General features: G+C 38.2%; 1 protein-coding gene across 3 annotated transcripts in view; it reads left to right on the top strand.

The window, feature by feature from the left end:
* NOX4 (NADPH oxidase 4) overlaps window positions 1–26,859 on the top strand; it is a 110,986-nt gene that overhangs the window by 58,165 nt on the left and 25,962 nt on the right. For all 3 annotated transcript variants that reach the window (XR_010428219.1, XM_064645019.1, XM_064645020.1), the window contains exon 13: window positions 9,985–10,066. Coding sequence is in view for 2 of the 3 variants with exons in the window: in XM_064645019.1 (XP_064501089.1) it covers window positions 9,985–10,066 (82 nt within the window). In the remaining variant the exon portion in view is untranslated. The remainder of the gene's footprint in view (window positions 1–9,984; window positions 10,067–26,859) is intronic.

The raw sequence follows: 26,859 nt of genomic DNA, 5'->3' as shown, positions 1-26,859 counted from the left end.
CCAGTGACAGAACAAGAACTAATGGCCACAGATTCAAATACAGAACACTCTTTTTAAATGCAAAAAAAATATGTTTCCACTGTGAGAGTGATCAGGGATAGGAGCAGGTTGCTTAGAGAGCTTGTGCAGTTTACATCCTTGGAGATACATAAAACCCAAGTGAACATGTCAATGAGCAACCTGCTCTCTCTGACCCTTTTTAGAGCAAGGGAATTGGACTAGATAATCTCCATAGATTTCTTCTACCCTCAACTGTTCTATGATTCTGTGGAGTTATTATACAGTAATTTATTTGCATATTTGAGAATAATAATGAATCTGTGTCTTTATTAGTAAGAGGGTGAAATGATCCCATGCTTACAGCTTAAACTGAGACTGAATATAAATAGACAAAAGCACAAGAACAAGTTCACAGTGGTTGTTGGTGGTTTTGTTATAGTGCAAAATTTTAGCCTTGGATAGGATTAATTCCATTATTTTGTGACTGCCGCATAGATATGTTCAATGAAAAATTCTTGTAGCTTGTTCAAATGTATAAAATATATTACACTTGCAAACCTATTTATAGACCTGACTAAAAATACCAGTGCATTTATACACATGGGTATTTACTGCTGTTTAACATATTTGGTGACAAGCTTATACACATGGCTGGCAATGATGAGACCATGACAGCCCAAGAATAACATTTTGGAGTCATGATAACTATTTCCATGAGGACATCAGCTTAGTGCTCAGCAGCAACAAAGAGAAAAATTATTAGGAGCAGAGCAGAGAATAAAGCCAAGGAGATGACTGCAGCTGGTCCATGTTTCTGTGGTGCTACCAGGACTTGAATCCTGTGTGCAGGTCTGATCCTCATCACTCAGACATGATACTGGACTGTAAAGGCCCAGAAACTAAAACGATCCCAGATATGGAGGTAGAAACTGGAATGGCTTATTGAACATGCAAATGCTATTTAAGGGTCTTGGGGGCTTAACATGCTAATAAGGAGGCCAGTTTATGCCAAGTAGGGGAATCCACAACCCATTAGCATTTCCAGTAGCAGGGATGACATAAGGGGGAAAAAGGATTTACATTTCTTGGATCCTATTTACATTTGGGGGAAAAAGGATGGATATTTCCAGTAAGAAGGATTACATTGGGGGAGGATGGTCAGCTTTTCCTGAAACAAAGATTACACAGGGAGGGGAGAAAATAAAGGGATATCTGCAGGGACAGTAGCATCATGCAAAGTCTCTCCACATCCTGCTGGAGGAGACAGGACAATCCACACGAATGAATGTCAATGGATCTTGTCTGGTCTTTTAGATGGTGGGTTTTTCCCCAGCCCCTGTGGCCCAAGGCTTGCTGTTTAAACACAGCAGTTCCTTTTCTGCTGATATCCAAATTTCGGGCTACAACACTGGACAGGGTTCAGGAAGGAATGACAAAGATGATCAAAAGCATGGAAAGGCTTCCAAACATGGGTTATTGACTATTCAGGGACTCTTTAGCCTTGAAAAGATATAATTTAGGGGAATATAGCCATGGTCTAAAAAATCATGCATAACACTGGAAGACTAGTTGGGTAGGGCCTGACTACTCACAATTTCTGCTAGTATCAGAACTTTTGGCCATCAAATACAGTCAGTAAGACGCTATTTCACAGCAAACATGAGGTGATGGATCATATAGCAGATGAGAAACACATGGAACTCTTTGTCAAAGAATGTGGGATGGATTAGGATGTTTACCTGGGGATTGGACAAGTACTTTAGAGAAGTAAACTCACTTCTTAATAGACAAACTGTCTTAGATTCATGAGATCCACTGACATAAAAATGGTTGGAGGCTGGGGAGGTGACAGTGGGAGGGTCTTACCCTGTGATCATTTTTCCATAGGTGTGTCTGCAAGTGAAGCCAAATATTAGAGTTGGGGGGCCTTGGTGTGAACCAGTACATCCTGACAAATTGTGCCTTTGCTCAGCCTTTTAGAGGCAAACCCTCTGGAGCTGTGCAGTGCTGGGTAGTATTGCAGTAATTGCACAGCTGGATAGGAGCTCCATTTCAGTGTAGCTTTTGAAAGGTTGGGCTTTCTCCAGTTTCTGTATCAGATTCCAAGTTACAAAGAGAGAACCAGTTGAATTCCCCCCACCTTACATAGTTTGAATCTTTCTTTTTCTTTTTTTCTGTGAATACAAGGATTTTTAGATCAAATGTCACAACATTACCTTAAAGCCAAAAGGGATATACTGATCCCTCATCATTTATTCTGGCATGTTCAGAAAAAGGAAAGTACACCACTAGTGAGGGAAATGGTAGTTGAGCCTCTCTGCATTCGCTCATGGGGAATTTCAAACAGCAAAGTACAGCTCTTCTTGGCCAAAGGCAGCAATTGTTGAATGTGTGCTAAAAAAAATCTGCATAAATAACTTTTCCTTCAGGGCATGCATTTATAAAGATATTTTTTAAAGTTGAAGTCTTGTGTTATTTAGAAACATTGTTTTTCTGTTGCACTTTGTAGGGGCTGAGTTGTGGATTGAGCTTTACTGTCATGACAGAAATAGTATTCAAGTATAATGAGTACCTTTAAGGAAAAAACTTTCCTGACTATGACATTGGTTTTGAACTCCAGCAGTCAGCTAATTCCCAACTCCTCTAGGGAGTTGCTGTGTAACCTACAGAAGGATTTCTAACTCAGTATTGAGCATCAAGACTGCTTGACTTTGGTGTTGTGTCCACTTCTCTTCACTGGCTGTCTGAGGAGCACAGTACTGGCAGCATAGCTAAAGGGCAGTCTGGGTCACTTGGTGGTGTCTTGTGAGGTTACTCATACAAAATGCAGTCTAAATATGGACCTCAGCAACTCTCTTCATGGTTTTGAAACAAAACATGTGACGCTTTTTCCTTCTTGTCATTCATCTTCCAATCTTTTAAAGTCTCCTGGGACAAGAACTGCCTTTTACTGAGTTTCTTCATTTGCTGATATATGGGTATACATACTTAAATCATGCAATGTGTCTTTATAGTGTAAATGAGGGAGGTCTAGTTAGACATAAATCCATCCAAGCTTATTTTGACATAATAGTTTGGAGAATTTAAAGACACAAGAAGGCACCTAGAGTTCCAGCAGGGAAAGGATTTGCTAATGCCAGAATCAGGGAGAGGGAATGATTTCCAACTAGTAAACATACAGCTAGGGAAAGAGAAGGAGCTTCCTACTCTTTAGGAAGCAAAGACAGGTTAGGAGGGAAAGTAAGGCTTACAAAAGCTTTCTTCAAAGAAAGGAAGACTATAATGCAGGTCTAGAGTGACTGGAGGTCCACTGCTGACCTGTGTAATGAGAAGATGAATTCTTTTTTTTTTTTTTTCCCCTCTGCTTAAATAAAGTCCTGCAAAAGAAAATGTTGAACAGAAGGATGATCATTGTTTATTCACCTAGCTTAGAAAATGAAGAGTCCAGTTGCATTTCTGTAAAGGCTTCTCTAATTCCCTTAAAGAAATGGAAACAGCAAGGGGTTTTTATATAGTTTTCAACTTTCTAGGCTTTCACTAGTTTTCAGGTGTTTTAAGTAGCTCTGTAAATGATGGGCTCTAATTAGTCTTTCAGAGGACTGATCAAGAGGGAAGGAAATAGTGGTGAAAAAACAAGAGAATTAAACTCTGTAAGGCTTAATGGACTGAGAAACATGAAAATTCAAGCTGGTCAAAAAGCCTGTCTGTCAGCAAAATATATATGTTTCAGGGAATTTCCAAGGCTGATGATGTAATCATTTTGAAACTTTTTGCTCATCAACATTAACTCATCATCTTTTTCTTTCCTCCCCTTTTAATTTGATGAAGAATATTTGTATCACTGATTCTTCAAGAGGAAAGAAGTGACAGTTACTTAACTTCAAGAACTTTGGCCATTAATAAACCACAGGTCAAACTAAAATATTGGACATTTCAGTTTTATGTGATCTTGTTGCTCATCATAATTTTAAAGCCCTTAACTGTCAAAGACTTCTTCCTAAATGCCTTTTATTTTTACAAGGCACTGAGGAACTACTTATGACAGCATTTCCAAATTTACAGAGCTTAAAAACAAATCAGATTAGTGGATCTCAAATCCTTTTAAATGCTGTCAGCTATTTTAAGAAATCTGACATTTTTAAATTCATCGTTTTAATTATCACAACTTTCTGAGTAGCTATTGTGAAAGTAGCTATGTAAAAGGTGTTCCAGACCACTCTATATTTTGCATAAAACTAGGCAGACTACAGGACTTGCAAGTGTCCATGAGTGAAAGGTGGAACTGATATTTATTTCTCAGTGAATGCAGAACAGCTGAATTCAGAAACATGACTACAAAATATCCAAATGTATATGAGTGTCACTATGGATATACCTTTTGGTAGACAGCTGTGCTGGCTGCTGGATCACAATTTCTGTACTTTAAAATTGATAAGGCTATTCTGTTCTCCCATTCTCTGGTTGCTTTCTAATCACACTTCTATTTATTCTTGTGAACTTTGATTTAAAAACGAATCCATAAAACTGATATTAAAAAAGTCCTTATCCTGTAAAAAGAAGTTGCCATCAGTTTTACAGTGTTCTTAATTGAGTTGACTGCATGCAATTCAACCATTTTTTATTAGAGATTCAGAATGGGAGGCTGCTGGGTAAAAGGTGATTGGGATAAACAAATAAGTAATGTTGCAAACCTGAGTTATATACTGCTGTGACCTCATAGGTTCATACTCATCAGACTCTGAAACATCAGGGATTTTATTTTTCAAGACCCTCAGAATTCAGAGGAGCAAAATCACAGCAGAGTGGAAGCAGAGGGAGTTTGCTGTTATTTTCTGTAAGGTATTTTGTGATAAGAAGGAGCAAGAAAAGACAACCACGAGATTTGACTTTTAAAGTCAAATCTTCTTCAACTGCAGTGTGTGACCTTTGGTATAATTTTTGAAGTGCAAAAGCAGTAAGAGGTTCAGGGATGTGACAGCTTTGAAAAACAAGGCCAGTGCTCTTTGTGCACCACAGTGTGTCTCTGTCTACAGATGTCTACAGAATGTGAATAATAATGTGTTTTAACTCACAAGGACCTTCTATATAAGTTGATTTGCTTTGCTTTGCGAGCCTCATATATTAAAATATTGCAAAAAATCCCTTTGTCTCTCTTTCCACTTTTCTAATAGTGTATCCTGGAAGAAGGAAGCTTGCCTGTGTAACCCGTTTGAATGAGCTTCAGGCTATATGCCCATTCTTGCTTACATTTTTCTGGCATTAGTGTTACCATGCTGAGCACAACTGCATTCTGCTTGAGAACAAATATGAAATCCATTTAAATATTTCAAAGGGAAAATTTCCCTTGAAATGCATCCTTCTGTCCTTGTAAATTGTTAACTGCTATAACAGGTATTATAAAGATGTTAAAAGCATTTAATACTGAGATTCCAGCAGACTTGTGAATATGTTATGCTTGGAGGGGTGGAGGAACAGAAGGTAGAATAGAGAGAAGAAGAATTAGATGAGAGACAGGGAAGAAACGTGTATGTATAGGACAGGTTAAATCTGTATAGCTTGCAATGGCAAACTTTCTCTTCTTTATAGTCTACAACCTTCCTGATTTGGGAGGACAGGGGATAACACTGCGTTATTACATCCAGCCTCTAGTCATCACAGGTAACTATGTTACATGTTTAGCTAAACATATATGGTCTCAATGAGACTGTCTAAGTTTAGCTGAGGACTTCTCACTGGCTCGTAATAAAGGATTTGGAAGGAACTGTACACTCAAAATGAAAGCCAGGAAGAAGTTGCAACACAGCATATTGGAAAGATAAGTTTGAGCATAAGTCATGACTGTTCTTGATGTCTGTGAGAACTATGTCCTGCGGGTAGACTCATGGGAGCATCAGTGAGACAGACTGCAGTGTCACACTCAATAGAGCGACAAAACAATCACTGGTGTTATTGATCTCAGAACAATGTGAAAAATCATTAGGAGACTAGCTAGTACAGACTTAAACTAATGTAAATTGCATGGATAGAATGGGGAACAGAGAAGATAATTGCCAGCTTTAGTAAGAAAGCAGCCTTGGTTAAGTAAATTTTTTTTTTTTTTTTAAAACGGAGAAACACCTAGACAAAAGCATCACATTTTAGATACTAAACTATAGTAAGAACACAATTTTGGAAGATGTCTCTCTAAAATTATCCAAGCAATAAAAAGATTGTCTATGACATTAGGTCTATTGATCAACTAGTGATTGCAAATCAAAATAATATAAAAATGCTCTAATTATTAGCTTAAGTAGTTCCCAAATCTTTCATTTGTTGTTGTAGCAAGAATTAGAAGAAAGTCTTAGGCTTTTGAAAAGATTCCCACCCTCTTTGGGAAGGTATCATTGTGATATTTTTTCTTGCAAATTGAAAGGCCTTCTCTTGTCAAGCATTAGTCTTCTCATATTTAGTTCTGTAAGAGCACCAAAATTACCTATGTTTTGTCCATAGCTACCAAAACTCTCATCATCTCCCTCATCACCTCGCTGGATAGTCCTTAAAGGCAGTAGTAGAGTGATTTTTATACTGCACAAACATAGCATAGACCTGAAGAGTAACACATTGTAGATAATGGTCCCATGGGACAAATTAGTCCTAAAGGCTTCTGTTCTGTGTGCCATTTCTCTCAAGAGGATTTGCAGGACATGAAGGTTACACGTGCCAGAGGAAGTTGTAGTATGGACTTGAGATGAGGTGGAACGCTACCATACAGTGTGTTTCTCTGGTGTGCTGGTTTGAGCTGGAATCGAGTCAATTTTCTTACTAACGGCTGGTACAGTGCTGTGTTTTGAATGTAGGATGAGAATAACATTGATAGCATTGATAACTTTGCTGTTGCCAAGTAGTGTCTATACTAAGACAAGGACTTTTCAGCTTTACATGCCCTGCCAGTGAGAAGGCTGGGGAGACACAAGATGCTGGAAGGGAACACAGCCAGGACAGCTGACCCCAACTGGCCATAGGGATATTCTATACCATATGGCATCATGTTCAGTACATAAACTGTGAGGAAGGTTGGCCAGGGGCCACTTCTCAGGAACTGGCTGGGCGTTAGTTGGCAAGTGTGAGCAATTGTATTGTGCATCACTTGTTTTGTATCTTCTGATTATTTTACTCCTATTATTATTATTATTATTATTATTATTACCACTATGATTATTATTTCTTTACTTCTCTGTCCTAATAAACAGTCTTTATCTCAACCCATGTGTTTTCTTACTTTTACTCCTTTGATTCTCTCCCTCATCCCACTGTGAGGGGAGTGAGTGAGCAGCTGTGTGGGGCTTAGTCGCTGGCTGAGCTTAAGCCACGCCACATGGAAAAATGAGTAAAGTCATATGGTGAAAAGAAAATAAATCTGCCTGGGAAATTTGCCATAACATGGGGAAAAAAATAAAAGCTGACTTTAACTAAAACAAGATCCAGTAGGAAAACTGTTTAGGCCAATTTCAGATGCCATAACTTGGCTGGTTTTGCTCCAGTACTGGCCTGCCCTGTCACATTACTATTCAAAATATTTTCAAGATCGCAGCTTGTTGAATTGAGTCCTGGAGTGCAGCCAGGTAGCCTTGATCAATGGGAAAGGGCAGCAGTACAAGAAAAAGTCACAGGGTAGGGGATAGAGATGGAATACGACTCTCCGCCTGGGTGATATCCATCTGAGAGAGAACAATGGAGCAGGACATATCTGCGCACCCACCAAGATGTTTTGTCTCTCCCAGAGTCACAGGCCTTTTGCAAGGTCTGACAAAACAGCTTTGCTCACCTACCTGTAATGTGGTGTTGTGCAGCATTGAACTGAATAAGAGCATGTCTGTCCATGTTTTGCATTTCTGTCAAACCTCAGTACAGGCCCTCAAGAATAAATCAGTCATGCCACCACAAAGGCAGATCCTTAACCATGGTGTCTCACTGAATCACTGACCTGATTCTGGAGGTCAAAATCTTCAAGTTATGGAAAGAAGTACTGTCATTTGGTGTTTGCCGTTATAAACTTCCTCATTCAGGCACACACATTCACCATACACACATAAAGGCTGTTGTTCGTATGAAGACTTTCCTGGATTCCTGGAAATGCACCAGTAGCTTGAATTACATTGGAAGATTCCTGAGGTAGAGGTAGAAGCTAATGTTCTAGCTCTGAAGATACGCAGTGGGATATTTTGCATCAGTGAAAGCTTTCTTAAGCCTTTCAGTTCTTGTCCAGTGCCTTTCAAGATCATAGTGTATCATGTTTAGGCAGGTAGATTTAATGGTAAGCTTTTTGTCAAGACAGTGAGCAGGCTGTTCCGTGACAGGCACTCATTGGCTTTCACTTTCATCTTTACAGCATTGCATTTATTTTTGTTGGCCACATCCAGTCCCTGCTCTAGTTAGGTGCAGGAAAGCTAAGCTACATTTTGAGGATATGGTATGATTTTTGGAGGTAGGAGTGCTTATTTTCTTCAAAATTGAATCTGAAGAGGTATAGAAATAAAGGAACAAAGATAAGCTCTTGTTTCTTCACTGGTAGATCCTGGTATCTTGTCCAAGATGTTTGCAATATGTCTTAGCCATCCGGTGAAAGACTAGAGAGATGTGAGACAATTGACCTTTAAAACTAAGCCCTTAACAAGAGAGTTTTCTTTCTGAATTTATTGTGCTTTCTTCAAGGTATTGCAGCTTTATGAAGTATGGGTTTGGGTGGGGATTTTTTCCATTTTAGAGGCTACATGGCAGAATTATATCCAAATTAATGGAGTTTAGTTATGATGATGTAGCATTATATAAAACTAAATGCTTTTCTGTCCCTTGATTTCCTTATCTATATATTCGATGTTAGAGGATATTTTGAGATACATAGGCATCTAAAAGGAGGAGAACTACATTTACCCTCAGGTTCAGTTCCCAGAATGAAGAACTGCTGTGGAAGAATAGGTTAGAGAAATCCATGGTACAGCTGCTATACACAACACAGGTTGCAAACTATGGTTTAGGAAATGAAGGGTAACACCTGTTGCTGAAGACTTAAATCCACAGTTATTAGGTATTGCAGGAAGAGAAGGAGATAGGAAGGGTATCACCTATGTCCTAGGTTCTGTGCCACTGTAGGACTGATTAAAATTTGCAGGTGATGGAAGGAAAGAAGCAAATAGAGCATATCCCATGCTATGGAGAGCTACAGGTGTGCCAGAGGGATTTGATCTGTGGGGGAAATTCTATCCCTGAATCGGGGTATCAAGTGAATTTTGAGGAGGTTTCCATCTTCAAGGAACTGAGAAATCAGTACCACTAGAAGCTCCTACAGATCCCATTTGACATATTGTGTCTAACCACCTCTAGAGAAAGAAAGGCATTAAAGGCAGCTACGCAAACCACAACCACCCCTTCATTTGGTGCTCAGTGAAGATAAGTTACAAAAGCTTTACCTCCTTCAGATGATCCTATCCTGCAGTTTTTAAAATACGTAATAGTGGTGAAAAAGCAATCCAGTCTTCCAACAATCCTTGCAAATACCTGTGAATTTGTTACTGAAGGATTTGTACTACAGTTTAATTTAGATTAATTAATTAATCTATGTTTGTTTAAACTACTGTGATCCTTCAGTGGCTGGTGAATTCTTAGTGCCTTCTCCTTTCTGTTTAGACTAAGCTCTTCAAGGCAGGGACTGTTTATGGCTGTCTGATACCTCAAAGACCTCTATGCAGACCTCAGAAACTTATGAGGACTACTAGAATTCAATATTGAATGAAAAAAAAATTACATTTTAAAATATTAAAATGTTTTACAGGTGATCTTTAGTCCCTGTACACTTAGTCTTGTCCTCTGCTAAATATTTCTGGAGAAGAGAATTCACTGATATTACTGCTTGCTTACTTGTGGCCTGAACTTACAGTGCAGAGTCACAGTCTGGGTTTGTTGTTTTTTTTTTCTTTTCTTTTCCTTTTTTTTTCTTTGTCCTGACAGAAAGATTTCGGGATTTACTGCTTCTACATTCAAATCAAGATACAGAGATTCTGCCCATCTTTCAGCAGAGACGCTATCCCAAGTAAGTAAGATTGTCTTCTTGGGAGAAATAAAACCTTTACCTCTTTGCTGTAAGGGAGAGTGAAACATTTATAGCATTGTACATGCTTTTGGTGTGAAGTCCTTAGACAGGACTGTCAGAAAGCCACATTTGTGCTGTCTTTGCAGTCTTTTGAGTGGTGTCAGGGAGAGGCAGACATGCTTTGTATGCATGGCCAGCTGTCAGCGGGGAGGTGGTGGTGGTGGAGGAAGATGTTAAGTTGCCTGGATCAGTGTCTGATGGAGCTTTGTTTCACTGTTGACATAGGCAGATGTTTTGTTAGGCTAATCCTCACTCTTGTCTTGTGGGATTCCATCATTTATAGTGACAGATTCCCTTGTATTTTAACAGGCTTTCCTCTGAAAGGCTGTAAACACTAGAAAACATTCTTTCAGCCCTTTTTTAGGGATATATGTTTGCCTATATCCTTTTATGGATAGAGACAAATCAAAAGAGTAGTGTTGTGTGTTTAGGAGGTCTTGAATGTATTGAGTATCCTGGAAAATACCTCTCCTTCTTCCAAATGACATACCTGAATGAAAAAATAAAAGCTCCTTGTTATTATGTTGGCTAGAAGAAGCAGTCACTTTCAGCTAAGCCTTGAAAAGAGGCAGTGAAGGTGAAAGAAGAAGAAATAGTCCTCACATTAACCATGACCAGAGAGAGCAATAAAAGAAGGCTAGTGTAGGATGGATAGAGGGAGGAGAAGGAAGAAAAAATGTATGATGCCAGTCCCCCGATGATGATGGAAACAAGCAAAGTTATTTATTTTAGTTATTATTGTTTGGATGTTCCTGAAATAGATAAGAAGCCAGTGGAGCTAAGTGTTAATATGTCTCTCAAAATCTAATAATACAAATTTTTTTAAGAGCAGGAAACAATTAGAGGGGCTGAGCGCTGAAAGCCGGACACCTCTCCAGACATCTCTTCGCTGTGAATACTTGAAAATAAAAGTACTCAAAGATGAAATCCTGATTCTGAAAATGGTGAAATTTTGCTTTGATTTCAATGGAGACAGGATTTTATCCCCCTAAATTTATTGTTAATGTTACCTGTTGTCACTATTTTACTGGAATACTGTGGAGGTACAATATATGAAACAGTGTGGATGGCCTGGTCTACCTGTTTCACTAGGACTTCGATGACTTATTATTTTTCTTCTCATCCTTTGGAACCCTAGCAGTAGAATGCTTTGCTTGGCTTAGATGATTTCATTTTTTATATGGGCACTGTCAGACTGGTCTGAGAACCCAGTTCATTGTCCTTCCTCAAGGAACAGACTTATTTCTACATAAATAATTTCTAACATGTCTGACTTTTCATTTCATTACATTAAATTTATTGCTAGTATTCTTAGCAAGTACAGTCTACTAACACTATTACACACTGTAAGATTCATGTGCGAATGAGTACCTGTTGTCTTTTGCTTAATGGATGCTTCAGCTCTTTGAAGACCATACAGCAAATAGCTTGTACAGAGCTCTATGTAGCTTTGCATCACAAAAGGATATATGTTTTCATCCACGTGGCAGAATTGCCTGATTCCTCTAATGTACAAAGTCAGCCAAATTTTGGCACCTAACTGAAAGAGAAGTTTATGTTTGTTCTTAAAAGCAATAGATTTTTGTTTATAATATCATTAATTGGTGCAAATTTGCTTGCTTGTTGTAAAAAATTATCATATATTATAGTTCATTTAGAAACAAGTTGAAGACTATTGACATGTTCAAATTTCCCCAGGGGTTGTCTTTCAAGTGAAGTGCTTGTGTTCAGCAAGGTAGAAAACCTACTTATCTTCATAATATATTTTGTCTTATTCCCATGTCAGATTTTACCCTCCCATACACTCGTTTTCATTGAAAGGTCACTTAACAGAAATGAAGATAGGGAAGAGACAGATCTCATAAATCAGTGTCCCTTCATTGACTTCAGCTGAGCAGTGGCTGGTTGTACTGCATAAGAATCTGAGCAGTAAGGTTGTTGTAATGAGACATTGCCAAGGGGCACAGGCTGGAGTTTGTAATGATTAGGGAAATCTTGAGAATATAGAAGGTTAAGAACAGAAGATAATTTTTAGTAATGACTTAGCTGAATGGCTTGACAAAGCAGGGCTTAGTACATAGAAAAGACAAAACTTTTCGTGTATTTAAGATGTGCTCAAAAGAAGGAGATTGGATAGGATAATGTTCAGCACCACTCAGGATATTCAGAATCACCACAGTAAATATTAAAGGCTAAATAAGCAAACTATAATCCATCAACTTTTGAAAGAAATAGAAACCTTGATGTTCTTGCCTGTATTATGTTCTTGTACATTTATTGTATTAAGGCCTGAACTCTTTCCCAGGGAACAGCAGGATAATTCTGAGTGCATGTTTGTTCTCAGAGAGGATGTCTGTGCATTGGAATTTCTGGAAGAAGTTTTCTAGAATATGCATGGACATTGTTCTGGATTTTCTTGGGTAAATGTGTCAAAGAAACCTGCTTTTCCCTCCTGGTTGATGGAGAAATGCAGGATCCTTTTGCAGTCCTTGTGTTTGCCTGAGTTTATTCTGAGTTTATTAGCCAAGGAGCAAATATCTACTATGGCAAGTAGAGGAGACTATAGAGAGGCCTGCACTTACAAAGAGGCTTGTGAGGCCTCATGGCACATAACCTTGACTTCCTTGACCTACTACTGTGTTTCTACAAGTAACATGGCATCATGAGCACCAGTTCTCACTGTGGCCTGTGGGTTGAGATGCAGTTCTATGCCAGCACAGGGGTACAGCACCCATCCTGTCAGCCTAACCTGGAGTATGCATCTCTCATTTTTGTTCTCAAGGCTGCAGAGCAGATGGAGCTTGGCTGTGTCTTATGCTTCAGTTATATGCCTACAGTAGGATTTCTTAATGAAACACACTGAGCTGCATGTAGGTACAGGTTACAGAACTAGCAAGACCGGTGTAATCCAGGCAAGTCTTTTTGATACCTAAAGTGACTGATGTGGTTCAGAAATCAGATGTCACTAAACCCCCCTCATCCACCCACAGAGAGAAATATCTTGAGGAGAAAACCTGTCTCTTAGCTGACATGAAGCCATTACCATGTATGTGAGGATTCACATTCCTGAAACTAAGAATAAATCTGCAGCTGTGGGCAACTAAGTGGGTTGGGGTGCATAGCTGCTTCTAAGCATAACTGCCTGGGAGGACCCTCTGCACAGGAACCAAATTACAGACATACTTGCATCTTGTTCCTTCTCTCCCTCACTCCACAAGTGTGCTGAAGTCATTGAGGTGAGTAACACCAGCAGTCAGGCCTGTCAGCAAACTAAACTTATTGTAGTGAATCTTATCCCAACTCCTTACTTTGACAATGAGCATTATGGCTTCTGTATCTCATAAAAAACTTTTCAGAATTTCACATTTAGCACATTTCTGCAGGAGTTTTTTTCTCATTATGGTATCAAGCTCATGCTTTTCTTGATTGCCCGCTTTACTGATGACATTCCAAAATTTGTTTTACACGGTTTTACTCGTAAAATGTGAGAACAGCTGAGATGCAGTAAAGGCTACACAGGATTCTTCTTGAAGAAGACATTATACTCATTAATTTGTCTATGGGGTTCAGCACATGAAACGGTGGTTGGTGCTAGTAGTGGGGGCTTAGGTTGCTCTATCCCATTAGGATCTTTGATCGTTTCCTGCTGACTCCACTCTGCTCCTGACTGCCTGTGCTGTGTGCACAAGGGAAGGATGCAAAATTGCCCTGAAGCACCTGGGAGAACCTTTCTCTTGTAGCTGGGCCTGATAATGTCAAAAAAAAAAAAAAAACAACAAAACAAACCCAAGAGAACAGAATGATATGGGAATTGATAAAAGAAGCGCAACAGTGGGAAATTAGGTTGGTGGATGAAAAAGGCAGGAGAGAGTCTTACACTGCACAGAACAGCACTGGAGAGGAATGTGCCAGAAATGCTACTGGTGTTAGAAGTGTTTAGCAGTTTTCTCTGTCTATGAGTGATTTGACAGTTCAGCAGTACTTTATATTCTCAAGTTATTGCTGAAGTCCTCACATACATATGTTGGTTTTTCTAGAGGGATTATTTTCTTCTTTTTTTCCCCTCTTCAGAAATATTTGGAGTCTTCATTCTTCTCCTCTCTTCATTTGGTAGAAAAATTTTTGGATGATTCACAAATTTTAAGAAGAGAAGAAGCTCTTATGTTCCAGCTAATTTGAGTCTCTTCTTAACATAAGCCACAGAGCATTACCCAGTAATCCCTGCATTGTTTCTTGTTCAACCTTAAATTCTCAAGGAATTTAGAAAGACATCCAGACTTTAAATTGAGATGTTAAAAAATGGAAAATTCACAAGCCTTTAGATCAGCTTGTTTCAGTTGTCAATTATTTCACTTATGTATAACATTAATTTCTTTAACTTCAATTTCCAGTCCCTGCTATCTTACTGCACCATCTTCTGACGAACAAGAAAGTCCTGTACCATCTGAAATGACACCTCCATATAAAAAGTTGGAGATCACTTAAAAAACTTGCCCTTGTCTTGAAAAAAAAAATAAAAATTTCTTCCAGGGTAAGACTTACTAAAAAGGTCTCTAAAACTTCTGAAACCTTCCCAAAATTTTCCCTTTTACTTAAAAAAAATAACCAAACAAAAACCCTAAAACAAAACAAACAAACAAACAAACAACAACAACAACAAAAGGCAAAAAAACCCACTCAAAACCAATCAAACAAACAAGCAAAAAACTGAGTAGGAAAGAAGAAAGTATTTTGATATCTGTTTCCATAATTTATACATAGAGAAATAATAGCACTTCTTTGTAGTCAAATAGGGAGACAATCTAAATTAATATATTTAACTTTATAAAAAATAAATAGATGGCAAAGTCTTTAACTTAGGAGAAAAAATGAACTTAGAACCTAGCATGTATAATGAAAAGATATTCAAAATACATTTGCTTTCTATTAGTCATAAAATTTCAAACCATTCTTTGGTGTATATTCATGCTAATTTAAGGTAGTCTTGTGTATGCACCAAAATGTCACAAAAAATCCCAAAAAATGGAGGATCTTGATTTTTATATGGATATATTTCTCTTCAAATACATAGTTTTGAAGGTCATCTTTAAAAAGCTGCTGAAAATTTCAGCTCAAACAAAGCCAAATGGTGCTATTCAATTCTCATCATGGAGTAGTCTAGACAAATAGGCGGCAGAAAGTTAGTGCCTGAAACCATTGTTCCTTCTGGTTCCCAATTGCTGCTCATTTTAATGATAATGGATCTGTAATGGATCTGTGCCAATTTCCTACAACTTGAAATTTGAGCCAAGAAACTGATAATATTTCATAAATAATACCCCAGGAATGAAACTTGTGTCTTATTTGTAACTGTCTTGAGAACATTTTTCTTTTTTAGAGGAAAATAATTTGTATCTAACTAAAGAAAGTAGTGAGTTGTGGCTTCTAGAACTGATGATGCTCAGTCAGTGCATCCATTGAGATTCTTTTGAATCACAGATTGAAGCATGCACAAGAGCAGCTAACAGGATCATGGCCCAGAAACCCAATTCAGTTTGTATCAGAAACAAAGGCAACATTTTCCTTGGTGTTCAACAAGGGGAAAATCATGACCTATGTGTTCATAGCTCAGTTTTCATTGTAAAGGCAAAGAGATTTTTAATTTGAAAAAGAGGTGGAAAACTTTCACAGAGTTATTTTCTATAAAAGGCTTCCTGTGAAGTGCTTTACAAAAGATGTTCTCTGCTTATGGAGGAGAAACTGAGGTATGGGACTCTGATGTGAGTTACCAGCATCACCCAGGAGCAATTCTCCTGGGGATGAGACCAGAAATAGAAATCAGATCTTCCACAGTCCTTTTGGTTGTGTGCAGTTAGGTCTCTTATATAAAATAACATTTATCCTGTTTTCCACTGCAAAAACACGTGGCCTGACCATATTGCTGAAATCAGATGGGGAAGTTCCAAGTGAAGGAGCTTTTCAGAAATGCCCACACAAACACTGTAAGTGCTTTGTGTAGCATTGTATGTTAAGTATGAAAATTAGCATTTTTGAAATGCTCCAAGTTTTATTTCAAAATGCAGGTTAGAGGCAAACTATCATGAGCCTAACTCCTCAGAAACCTGAGTCTCAGAAAATTTTGATGACTTGATAGAAAAAGACATACCTGCTTAAGAAATCTGTAAGTTTAAAAGAAACTCAAACTGTTTAGGGAGAAGAATATTTATTAGGGGTTTTAGTGGTTTAGGATTTTGTCTCTTATTCTTTGTTCTTTTTTCTTTTTCTTTATTTTTTTTAATGTGACTTGCAGTGGTATCAGATTATCCTTTAGAATTTGCAGACCAGTGCAAAGTTGACCTCCATGACAATGAAACACTCACTCTAAGTTAAGGTCATTTTCCTGTCCCTTGGAGGTTTTACCAAATGGGAAGAACAATACTAGCAATGGGGTAAAGACTGGTAGCTGTTCATTAAAAACAGCAGTCATGTTATAGGAGTAAAAATTCAAGTATTGGATCTAAATTTTTTTGAAACCATAATGAAAATGGGAAGAAAGAGGGCAGTAATTCATACTGTGCATTATGTCTTTGAGCTCAGATCCTACAGTCATGTGGACACATCCAGATAATATCAAACAGGACCATTAAAATATTTAGGACTACACGTTAAACTAAAATGTGGGTCATAAATTCCTCAAGACAGAGGCTATATTTGTTTAGAGTACCAGTACAATGCTCCAGTTACTTGTAAAATAAAGACACTTTTGTTCTGTTTCTAAAAGCCTCAAGTTCATGTAACAACAGCACAGAGTGAACCAACCACCTTAAAGTCTAGGGGAATTTCTCTGCTACCTTCAAGAGGGCTTAGACCTGAAATCCAAGGCACAAGTACAAATCTTTCTACGTAGAAAGATGTAGAAAAAAGAACCTCTAAGAGATTTGTGCAGCAACATACATGCAAAATTGAAGCTCTGTGTGCATAGGTATTGTCTTTTAAGTACCAAGCATTTTAGAATGCTGCTTTAATTTATCTGTTTCTCATAGCATAGTTGTGGCTCATTAGCAGTCATGAACTGTTTTCTGAAAAACATTGCAGTAATCCCAGCTGAGAATGGGAAAGGGCTGAATGAGAATAAAAGATGCCTAAACCTTTCAAGATATTTTGGAGATGAAATCATTGCTTTGTTCAAAGTGAATGGGATAAGACAAAACACTAGAGCTGGTTTTCATTTGGCTATTTGGGAGTATGTGCAGGGTTCTTGATAAAGCCTGTGGATTTAATTGATATATACCTGCCTATTACTGAGCAGCAGTGTGAGACTGTGGGGAATTATCTGCCACCAGATGTCTTGAGGATTTTTTTTTTTAAATATCTCAAACAGAATTTATAGTATATTGAGGCAGAAATTATTAGTGAAGTTCTTTGATTCATTATGTAAGAGAAAGTTATAATGATCCCTTCTGCCCTTACATCCAGTTTCATCTAGTTTTAAAAATACCATATTACAGAAATCCAAGCACCAAGCTCTGGAAAAAAAAGAAAAACAAGTGCTAAAGAGTTTTGGTTGTTAACAGGAGTGATTTCCTCCTGGGCACAATCCAGTGCAGGCTACTTTAGGTGAACCTGCTTGAGCAAGGGGGGTTGCAGTAGATGACCTCCAGAGGTCCGTTCCAGCTCCAATCATTCTGTGATTCTGTGGTTCCATATGAACTCTATGGATAAAAGGGAACAGCATCATTCATTCACTCCTATATGCCTACGTGCACATTAGCAATTTTATTTTTGGCCCCATCCTTTCAGTGAGGGACTCTGGAGGCTGTTTCCTTTCATAGAAACTGTTAAAGGAGGCAGCATCTTTGATTGGTGCTTTGTTAGTAAGTCTTGATGAAAAAGGGAGAAAAGAAAGATTCTGGTTATAATAAAGGGTGAAATGGACCTAAACATATGAAAGAAACTGGGAGGGAAAAAAAGCTGCCTGCCATGTCATCCTTTATGTTTCATGTACGATGTAAGCCATAAATGTATTTCCTGATCTTTAACGATGGTGGAAATTTGTCAACACTCATTGCTGTTCTGGCCCTTCCCCAAACAAGATTTGAAGAAGCAGGTAAACTGTTAGATAAGCATCTCATCTATGCCTCAAGTCTGTCTTCATACTGTTTAATACCACAGAGTAGAGGTGAGCACAAACCTTCAAGACAAAGCAGACTGTTAGGGTGTTCTAGTTTTACATAAAATGGGCAAGGATCATTTGTTCTCTTAAGGACATGAGCCTAGATTTCAGTTTTAGCAACCTCTTGGTGTGTGGTACTGGTGGAGTGGTTCAATTCTGAGAACCAGGCTCTTTAATATATATGTAAGGGAGACACTTCACATTTCTTTTTCATGGCCTTTAAACTCTTGGTGATAATCAGGGAAAGCAACAGGCCCCTGTTGATCCAGCAGCCATTCTCTGTCTCTTCAGAGAAATGGATGGTGGATCTGGGCTGTGGGATGCCAACTGGACCACTCTGAATTGAGCATCCCCAAATAAACACTTATATCCACCCCATTTCACGGAGGAAGTTGTCCCAGCAGCTGGGCTAGAGCGTAGCTCAGAACTAGCAAGTCTTAAGAATTGGCAGTGGTAGAAAAGCCATCTCATCCTATAGTATGTTACTGTAAATGTTAGTTAGCCTCAATCATGAGGATGGGAGTTGGCTGCTGGGAGATAGTGCCCAGTGAGCCAAGCCTAGCCCCAAGGAAACTTCTTCTATGACCTTGTCAAGTGGTTTGCAAGAATCACAAGTGCTTTCGAATGACCAGACAGCTAGCAGCTGGAAAACATTGTTAGCAGCTGCAGAACTGCAACAGCCCATGATATTAGCTGCCAAATCCTTTCTGAGTGTTGCCTAATTAGCTGGCGAAGGCTGCTCATGAGCAGAATTGGAGACAAAAGTAGATAAATCTGAACACAAAAGCTGTTTGAATAGAAGATATACACTGATTTTTTTGATAGTGAAGATAAATTGGATGATATTCAGAGTTCCTGGTTATTGTTTTTTAAGGGAAGAATTTTGTGAGCTACAGATTTGTCAGAAAATTACCAGTCTAGGCGTCTGCACCTAGAGTGAGGTATCACGTGTCGAGTGAGCTGATTAGTGATGGGTTTCTTTGGAATCATGAATGTAGTGACATTTTTTCTTCCTTTAAAGCAATGAAAGAAGATGTCTTACAGGTACTAACCAGAAAGAAAAGATATGAAAATCATTTGCTTTACAGCCTAATAACTTTCATGTAACACTTCGCTTTATGACTTCATTATCCATTGCTGTCAAGGTATCTTTGTAATACAAGGTTTAAATTAAATTTGTGTATGATTGAAAGTCATTTAGAATTAAATTCTCATTTAAAACCAAAAATTTAAAACTTCTGCATTCCTCAGGGAGCTTGTATAAGACAAAATTGCTGCATACTCCAAAAAAACACATGGGAGCGGGATCCCAAATCCAATTGACCAGTATGGCAATTATAACCTATACTACAAACTATGCAGTTATCAGGGCAAGTATTCTGTGTATCCTCTCTGCTTTGAAAAGTACTCAAAAATGTTTAGTGAAAGCCAGATTTCCAGGGACTGGGGTCTTGTTTGCCTCTGCATGGTCCATCATGATGTTACATAAGGATATTATAGCTTTGTATTTTCCTTTACTTTATACTATGTCTTTAAGATTAAAGTAGAATTTTTAGGTACATTACTGTTGGTGATTTCTAATATTCTTAAGGTTTAATTACTTCTTCTTTTCTAGACAAATCACCATAACAGATTAAACATCTTTGTTATATTGAACCAATTCTGAAGGTCTTACAGTAGATTAATTTTTTTTTTTTTGCATGGATAGCTGAAGTTTCCTAAACTATATTTGAAATGTGAGCATTTATTTCCAGTCTTTTCTCCAAAATGAGAGTATTGCATCCCTTCTCAAAAGACTTTGAAAGCTCTTTGTACTTTATTTTTTGTTCCATACTTCTTACCTTGCTGGGGAAAATACAGCAATGGAAGTAGTTGTTTACAATTTCTCCATCACCTGGTGTTATTTTACCAGACCAAGGCCAAAGAAATGGTGGTAGAACTGTGTCATGCATTTTCTTGTACTTCAACTTGGATAAGGCAAATCACGAAGATGTAATGTTGTCTTATGAAAGGATATAAATCTGATGTTCTGGCCATTTGGACACTGTGAAAATGAAACTTTCTGATCTTAGTAATACATCAAGAGCATCTCCTGCAGTTTTCAAGAGAAGTATCTCTAGGATTTCAGCTCATCAGTCTATCAGTGAGAATTTAAACGTGGAGAAATACCTCTCAGTTTCCTCAAATCTAGGAAACTGGCACTTCATTCCAGCTGGTGTAAGGTAAAATCTGGAGCTGTGAACCAAACTCAAGCTTTCTGTAATTTTTTAGTATAAGTTGCAAGAAAAACTAAAATGTACCAAAATCCATTTTTTAGGGCAATTTAGTGTGTGTGCCAGTTTTTCTGAGTGAGAAGGGCAGGGACTGCTGGTCTGAAGGATCATAGCTGATCTGAAGATTGTAAAAGTCATTGGTTACATATTTCAGTTATGCCCAAGTGAAATGCTGTGCCACTTTCCATCCAGAAAAAACAGAATTTCTGTGAAGGACAGTTGTTACATGCCAGCCTCTCCGTTAGCCTTGTTTTGTTTCAAGGAAACAACATGGAATTTTGCTTCAACTCACATATGTAAAATGTGCTGCTGAACTGAAGTAAAAAGAAAAAAAATCTAAAATGTTTGTTTTCTAAATGACTTGGAAGGGAGCAGTGATGCTGAATATTATGTGGTCTGAATGGAGGGAGGGAGGGAGGAAGGAAGGAAGGAAGGAAAGGAATGAAGGAAGGGAGGGAGGGCAGATGTAACTTTCTGGTTTATGCACAGTCTACACATTACATGGAGAACAATACCTTAATTCAAAAGAACAGGTTTACTTTATGGCATCAGCAGAGCAAAATCTAATGAGCTTGTTCAGTGACATAGGGCTCTGGCTGTAATGAGAGGCTCTGGGCACTGCTCTCCTGTGACATGCCAGTGATGTTAGTATTGATGGACAACCTGTGCTCCTTCCGTCTTGTGTTGGGGAGAAGAGTTTAAGAAATGTCTTGTGAATTTATTTGTGAATTGCTGTGTCCTCAGGAGAAAACAGGCTGAGTTCAGTGTCTCCAAATCTTCTTTCACCCATGGTTCCATTAGCACTTGAACATCTAATTCAAAACTCTAAGTGCAACAGAAGGGTTGTCCCCTGAAGCTCAGCCCCTGCTTCCCTCTTTCCACAGTCAGCCCAAGCTGAGATGATGAACTTTTCTAGCTTTCACTGCTCCATCTGTAGCAGTGCTTTGCTGTCTGAAAGCATTTTTGGGTGTGTATCACATTGTATGCATGTATACATGTATATGTAGTGACATATATACATGTCACTACATTGTATACATGTGTGTCACATGTGTATACACATTTTGCCTTCATATTGTTAGATGACAGTAACTGGCTGTGTAGTGGTTGATGGTTAACTTTTTTTTTCTTGGTGCATATTTGCACTACAATTAAGGAATCAACTTTAAAGAATCAGTGCAAACTGGTTAGCAAAATTTGACCTGTCCCTCTCAAAATAAAGCAGGTTGGCTGCAAGCAGCTCTAAAGAGTACCACTGGAGCTTAAGAAATCCATTTATCTCTGTATTGGCTATGCCAACTGTTTGTAGTCAGATGTGCCCCCCTCACTGAATTAACTTTTTTGTTATTTATTTGGCCCTGCACTCAGATTCTGGCACCAGTGAATAGCATCTGCACCATGTAGAAATGTTTTGGCAATTATGAGCCAATTAAATTTGGCTCATTCCCTTGTTCTATTCTTCTTGTGATGTCCAAGGAGAAGACTCATGACTGAAATATTTAGCATCTATTAAAAAAACAAAAAGAGTGTCTTGAATCTGCGGAGTCTGGGGTCTGTTTATCTCTGTACTGAAGGTCCCTTGGAGGATGAAAGTTCAAGGGACATTATACCATTAAAACTTCTTCTCAGAAAAATATATATCAAAAGTACTTCTTTTTACATTTGTGGTTTTATTATCATTGGGTCACTGGTGTTAAAAAAAGCCCCTGTGCACTCAGGTATTTGAACATTGTCATCTAAGGTTAACAAAACTGATGAAATAAAATTAACAAGGAAATAGTAAGGATGGTGGCTTTGTCCACAGTCAGCTTTACCCTTTCTTTATTTTATTTGTCTTGGCAAGGCTTCTCCAATGAGATATGAAGGCTACAGGACACTTGATTTTGTGTGAGAAATCTCATGTGTCATGATTTGTTGTGTCTTTATAGAGTGGCAAGAGCAGTCATACACAGTGGGGTTTCTCTGTATATATGCAGAGCAACTTCGGGGTCCTGGTCAACAGGAACAGGTATTGAACCTACAGGAAAACTTTCTTTGGCTTAGATCCTGACTCTATGCCAGATGCTGTGATGCCCAGCATCTGCTCTCTTCAGTTCCTTACAGTCACCTTGCCCTGCAGCAGTGTTTCTCATCCAGTGGGTTGTAGCCCTCAGGATATTTATGAAAAGCAGAGGTGGGAAAGGTTAAGAGAAGAATTGTGTATTTAAAGTACTTAAACACTAGTCCCCTCTCTGTCTCTCAGCAAGTCACTCATCTGTTTTGTTTGGGGTCACCTGTCCTCTCTGAGCTTCTTGTATATGTCATAGAAATGCTAAAAATCTGTTACTATGAGTACTCTTACAGCACACAGAAAGGTAAGAGCTTGAAGGAATTTAAAAATTCAAAGGATAAAAATTTCTTTATTTTCAGTAACCCAAGAGAGCTCCACAGAGGTATCTTTGTATGGTAGGAACAATGACACTGCCACCTATGAATAATAATGTCATTATACAGGTCCTTGGCAGGACTGAAACTGGAACACTGCAGACAGTAACAGGCCATTCATTCTGAAAAACAGAACTTGAAATAAGAAGTTGGAGCATGTTCAGAGAAAAAACAAAGAGGTCAGGATAGTCAGAACTGCATTGAGCTCATCTGTGATGTAATGCAGTATATTCTCTGGTTGCTTGATAAGCTTCTGCCAGTGAATCTATATGCAGACTCATCTCTAGGGTTCTGTTGACTTCAGAAATTCCTTCTCCAAGTTGGGTGATCTCACTCTTATTCTGCCATTTTACTACAACTGTGTATGGTTCGCTCTACTGTTCAACAGGTTTTCTTTCTTTCCATTTTGGCCTTGCCAGTTTTCTGTATCCCTTTCCAGATACGAGACTGTCTGCCTAAGGAAATGAGCTTGTCTGACCATCAGTGAACATCTGGAAGCCATCTGAAGTTGAATTATCACTATCTTGCAGATCTCTTGTCAGAGGAATATTTAGAGAATGTCTTTTCTATGCTTTCTAGCAGCTAAATTCAAGCATAGATTCTTTATAGACCCAAAGCAGCAATCACCTGCTTCATGAAACTGCCCTGAAGGAAACTTACTCCTATAGGCACATTCACTGGCCTGTATAGGATGTGACGCTTATGGAGAACATCTTTCCATAAAGAAAGTGTAGCTATGAGAGACATTTTCCTAAAAAGAGTTTTCCAGAAAAAATATGGGCTTGTAACTGGACAAAGTCACTTTACTTGACCAATGTAAGCCTTAAGACAGAAATGAGTCAGCAGTGAGACGTGACAAATTCTTCTTGGGACTTTATTACATTTCAAGTAATTTTTGTGCTTCGGTTTACTATATATTAACAATCTCATTTTATTGCAGGATTAACTACTTCATTCCACCAGCAGAATTTATTGTGAGATTTGTCCTTCTTTGTTTTTTCTTCATATTCTCTTCATTTTGAATTCTTCATCTCTACTTAATCTAGTCCAAAGACCCCAAGCAGGCTGACTTTGGAGGAAACCATGATGTGCCTGGCCTTGTCTTCAGATTGATCTGCTGCCAGCTCTATCTTCCAGCAGTCCAGTCAGCTGCTTCTCTTCTCCCCTATTTTTTCTGCAGATATCTAGCTAGGATTTTAAATCCTGCACTTGTCATCCTTCAGATTTGTCAGCAGAAGCCAACTTTTGTTTTCCCAGCTCAAAGGTGTAGTGGAGGTTGATTGTGCTGTGTGTTTCTCTGGGAGCCAGAACAAGGACGTTTGTCCCGGAAAAGTGCTGCCCTACCTGTGTCTGGTCCCTTCTCCAGCCACATTCTGTTCTTTCTCACAGTGTGTTATTATCAACAATACTTGGCTGTAGTTGCCAACAGTCCTTGTTTGGCTCCACAGCTATTTATCCAGCTAGTGGTGTTTGAAACATACACAATAGCCCCCTTGTCTTCTAGGCTTCTACAGATACTGATGCTGCAGGTACTTACACTGATGTGGAGACATGGGATATCCTGTCCCGGTCCGTATACTTTACCAAGCAAGGAAGAGGACTAATATTGGCAATACTTCCATGCCATGTATTAGATGGCAACTCTGAGATGATCACCAAAGGGAATGGTATAGGCAGCAAAAAGCTTCCTGTAAGTATTGAAAGAGAACAAAGATCAAATACAGAAGTGCATTACTCTAAAGCAGAAATTCTATTTGCAGTGAGACAGACAGATATCTACTGTGTCAGTGAATGAGTTGTGGAGAAATAAAGCCAAATCATTCAACCTGATTGTGGTTGCTGGTCTACAGCATTTTATCACTTAATCATGTAACAACCTAAATTTTCAAAAGGCAAGTTGAAACAGGTCACTAGTTGCAATAGTTATCACAAATACTCTTTATTTTTCTTTATTGCTGAAGCAGAATTGGTAGGACACAAGTTTACAGAGAGGCAAGGCACTTCACAAAATAAAAACTGTAATTGGTAAGGAAAAAAGTCTAAAATTGGATTTCTTGTTATAATAAAATTAAATTATGTGATCTTTAATCAAGTGAATACATTTTGGAAACATTTTATAAAAAATGACCATAAAAAGGCTGCCATGGAGAAGAATTAATACTACATTAATTAAGAATATTGACCCCAGAATATGGAACAGAAAGTACATGTACTTTAAGAGAACAAAGTTGCCTCAATACATAATTATACTTGATTGTAGTTCTCACAGTGGTTTTATAGACCTTTTTAATGGAGTAAATGAATAGTCTAAAATGTTGCTTTTATCCTGTGATAGTCAGCAATGAGTAATCAGAAATATTGTTCTCAATAAATATTCTAGGCAATGTTTAGATAATTTTATTCAATTCTGAGGAAAATTAACTTGGTCTGAGAAGTTGCCTTCAGATTTCTCTAGGAGTCATGAGCAAGGAAGAGCCTCATTTACAAGATTGTATGTCAGCTGTGCAAGTCTGTTTTCTGTTGCCATCTGTGGGAGTTCAGTCTCCATGCTTTTTTGAATGTCTCATTCACAGTTAGGAGATTCTTTTGTTCTCTACCATCCTCCTCACTCCTCTGTTACAAGTCCGGTTCCCAATAGGTTGTTGTACAACTTTTGCTGCTATAATGTTCTAGCCTACTCCTATGGTATCTTGTTTATGAACCTGTACTGTGTCTCACAGAAAACCATGTAGCTCAATTAGGGGTTTACAGGAGGAGCCTTATCCATAAAAATGCAGGTGCCTGCTCCACTATTTCACTTTCTTGCCCTTGTCATCATGCCTTCAACTTTATTTCCTCCTGCTAAAGATGTTGTAAAACTGGAATTTCTTATTTGGTCATGTCTGGGCCCTCGAGAGTATAATAAGCTAAAGAACAGGTGATTTTGTTTTGTTTTGCCCAGTCAAGGAGAAATAAATAGAATTAAGAATTACTAAAACCAATGGCTCTTACACGATTTTAAAAATCATAGTTTGGGATGTTTCTATGGGAAGAAAATCTGATGCTAATTGATTCTGTAGAGTTTGGAACCATCTATGTTGTTATAATCAGATGCTTCACTAACTGATCAAGAAATCCTCTTCTGTAGAAGGGAAAAGGAAACTTTTACAATTTCTGGTACATATTGTAGGAATATGTTTGAAGGGAAAAAATGTGAATGATCAATCAGAAATTAAACTTGGGCACTTAATAAAATCAGAAGAAAATGCCTAATGAAACCTGAATTAGAGTCACAACCCTTTTCAATCTTGCACAAAATGGTATGTAAAGTTAATTGGACCCACTGGGTTTTGCAGTCTTACTTGTCTAAGGGGCTGCGGATTTCTTTAATGGAAACATCATCCTTCACAATTTCGGGAGAACACATGGGAATCTCTGATCTAACATGCCAAATGTCACATTTTGTGACACTTTTAAACCTCGAAAGCCATTGTAGTTTTGGAAATCCATATGAACCAAGGATGGTGTACTTTGTTTAGTGGTGGTTCTTCTTCTGTAAAAGGCTTTTGGTACTGAAATGCTGTCAGTAATCACAACCCCTCTGGAAAAATAGCATCAGAGATTACACTCATATATTGAGGCTTAAATAATGACATGGAGTATTATATATTGACTTAAAAAATGAAGTAACTGTCTTGATATTTGCTTGAAAATCTCTGATGGTAATAATTGCAGCTTCTTTGAAAAATAAAATCCCATCATTTGTTGTAGCTAGGTTTTTACTGAGAACTGTGAATTGAGCCTTGGACTCCAAAATGTTCTAGGACACTGCAGTAGTCAGTTTTGCTGTCTGCAGGCCTACCTTATCAAAGACTGTCTCTGCTACAAGGTTTAAATTTGGGTGG

This window comes from Pseudopipra pipra, chromosome 2 (assembly GCF_036250125.1).
Source record: "Pseudopipra pipra isolate bDixPip1 chromosome 2, bDixPip1.hap1, whole genome shotgun sequence".
Taxonomy (NCBI): domain Eukaryota; kingdom Metazoa; phylum Chordata; class Aves; order Passeriformes; family Pipridae; genus Pseudopipra; species Pseudopipra pipra.
This window is presented reverse-complemented; position numbering and strand designations above follow the sequence as displayed.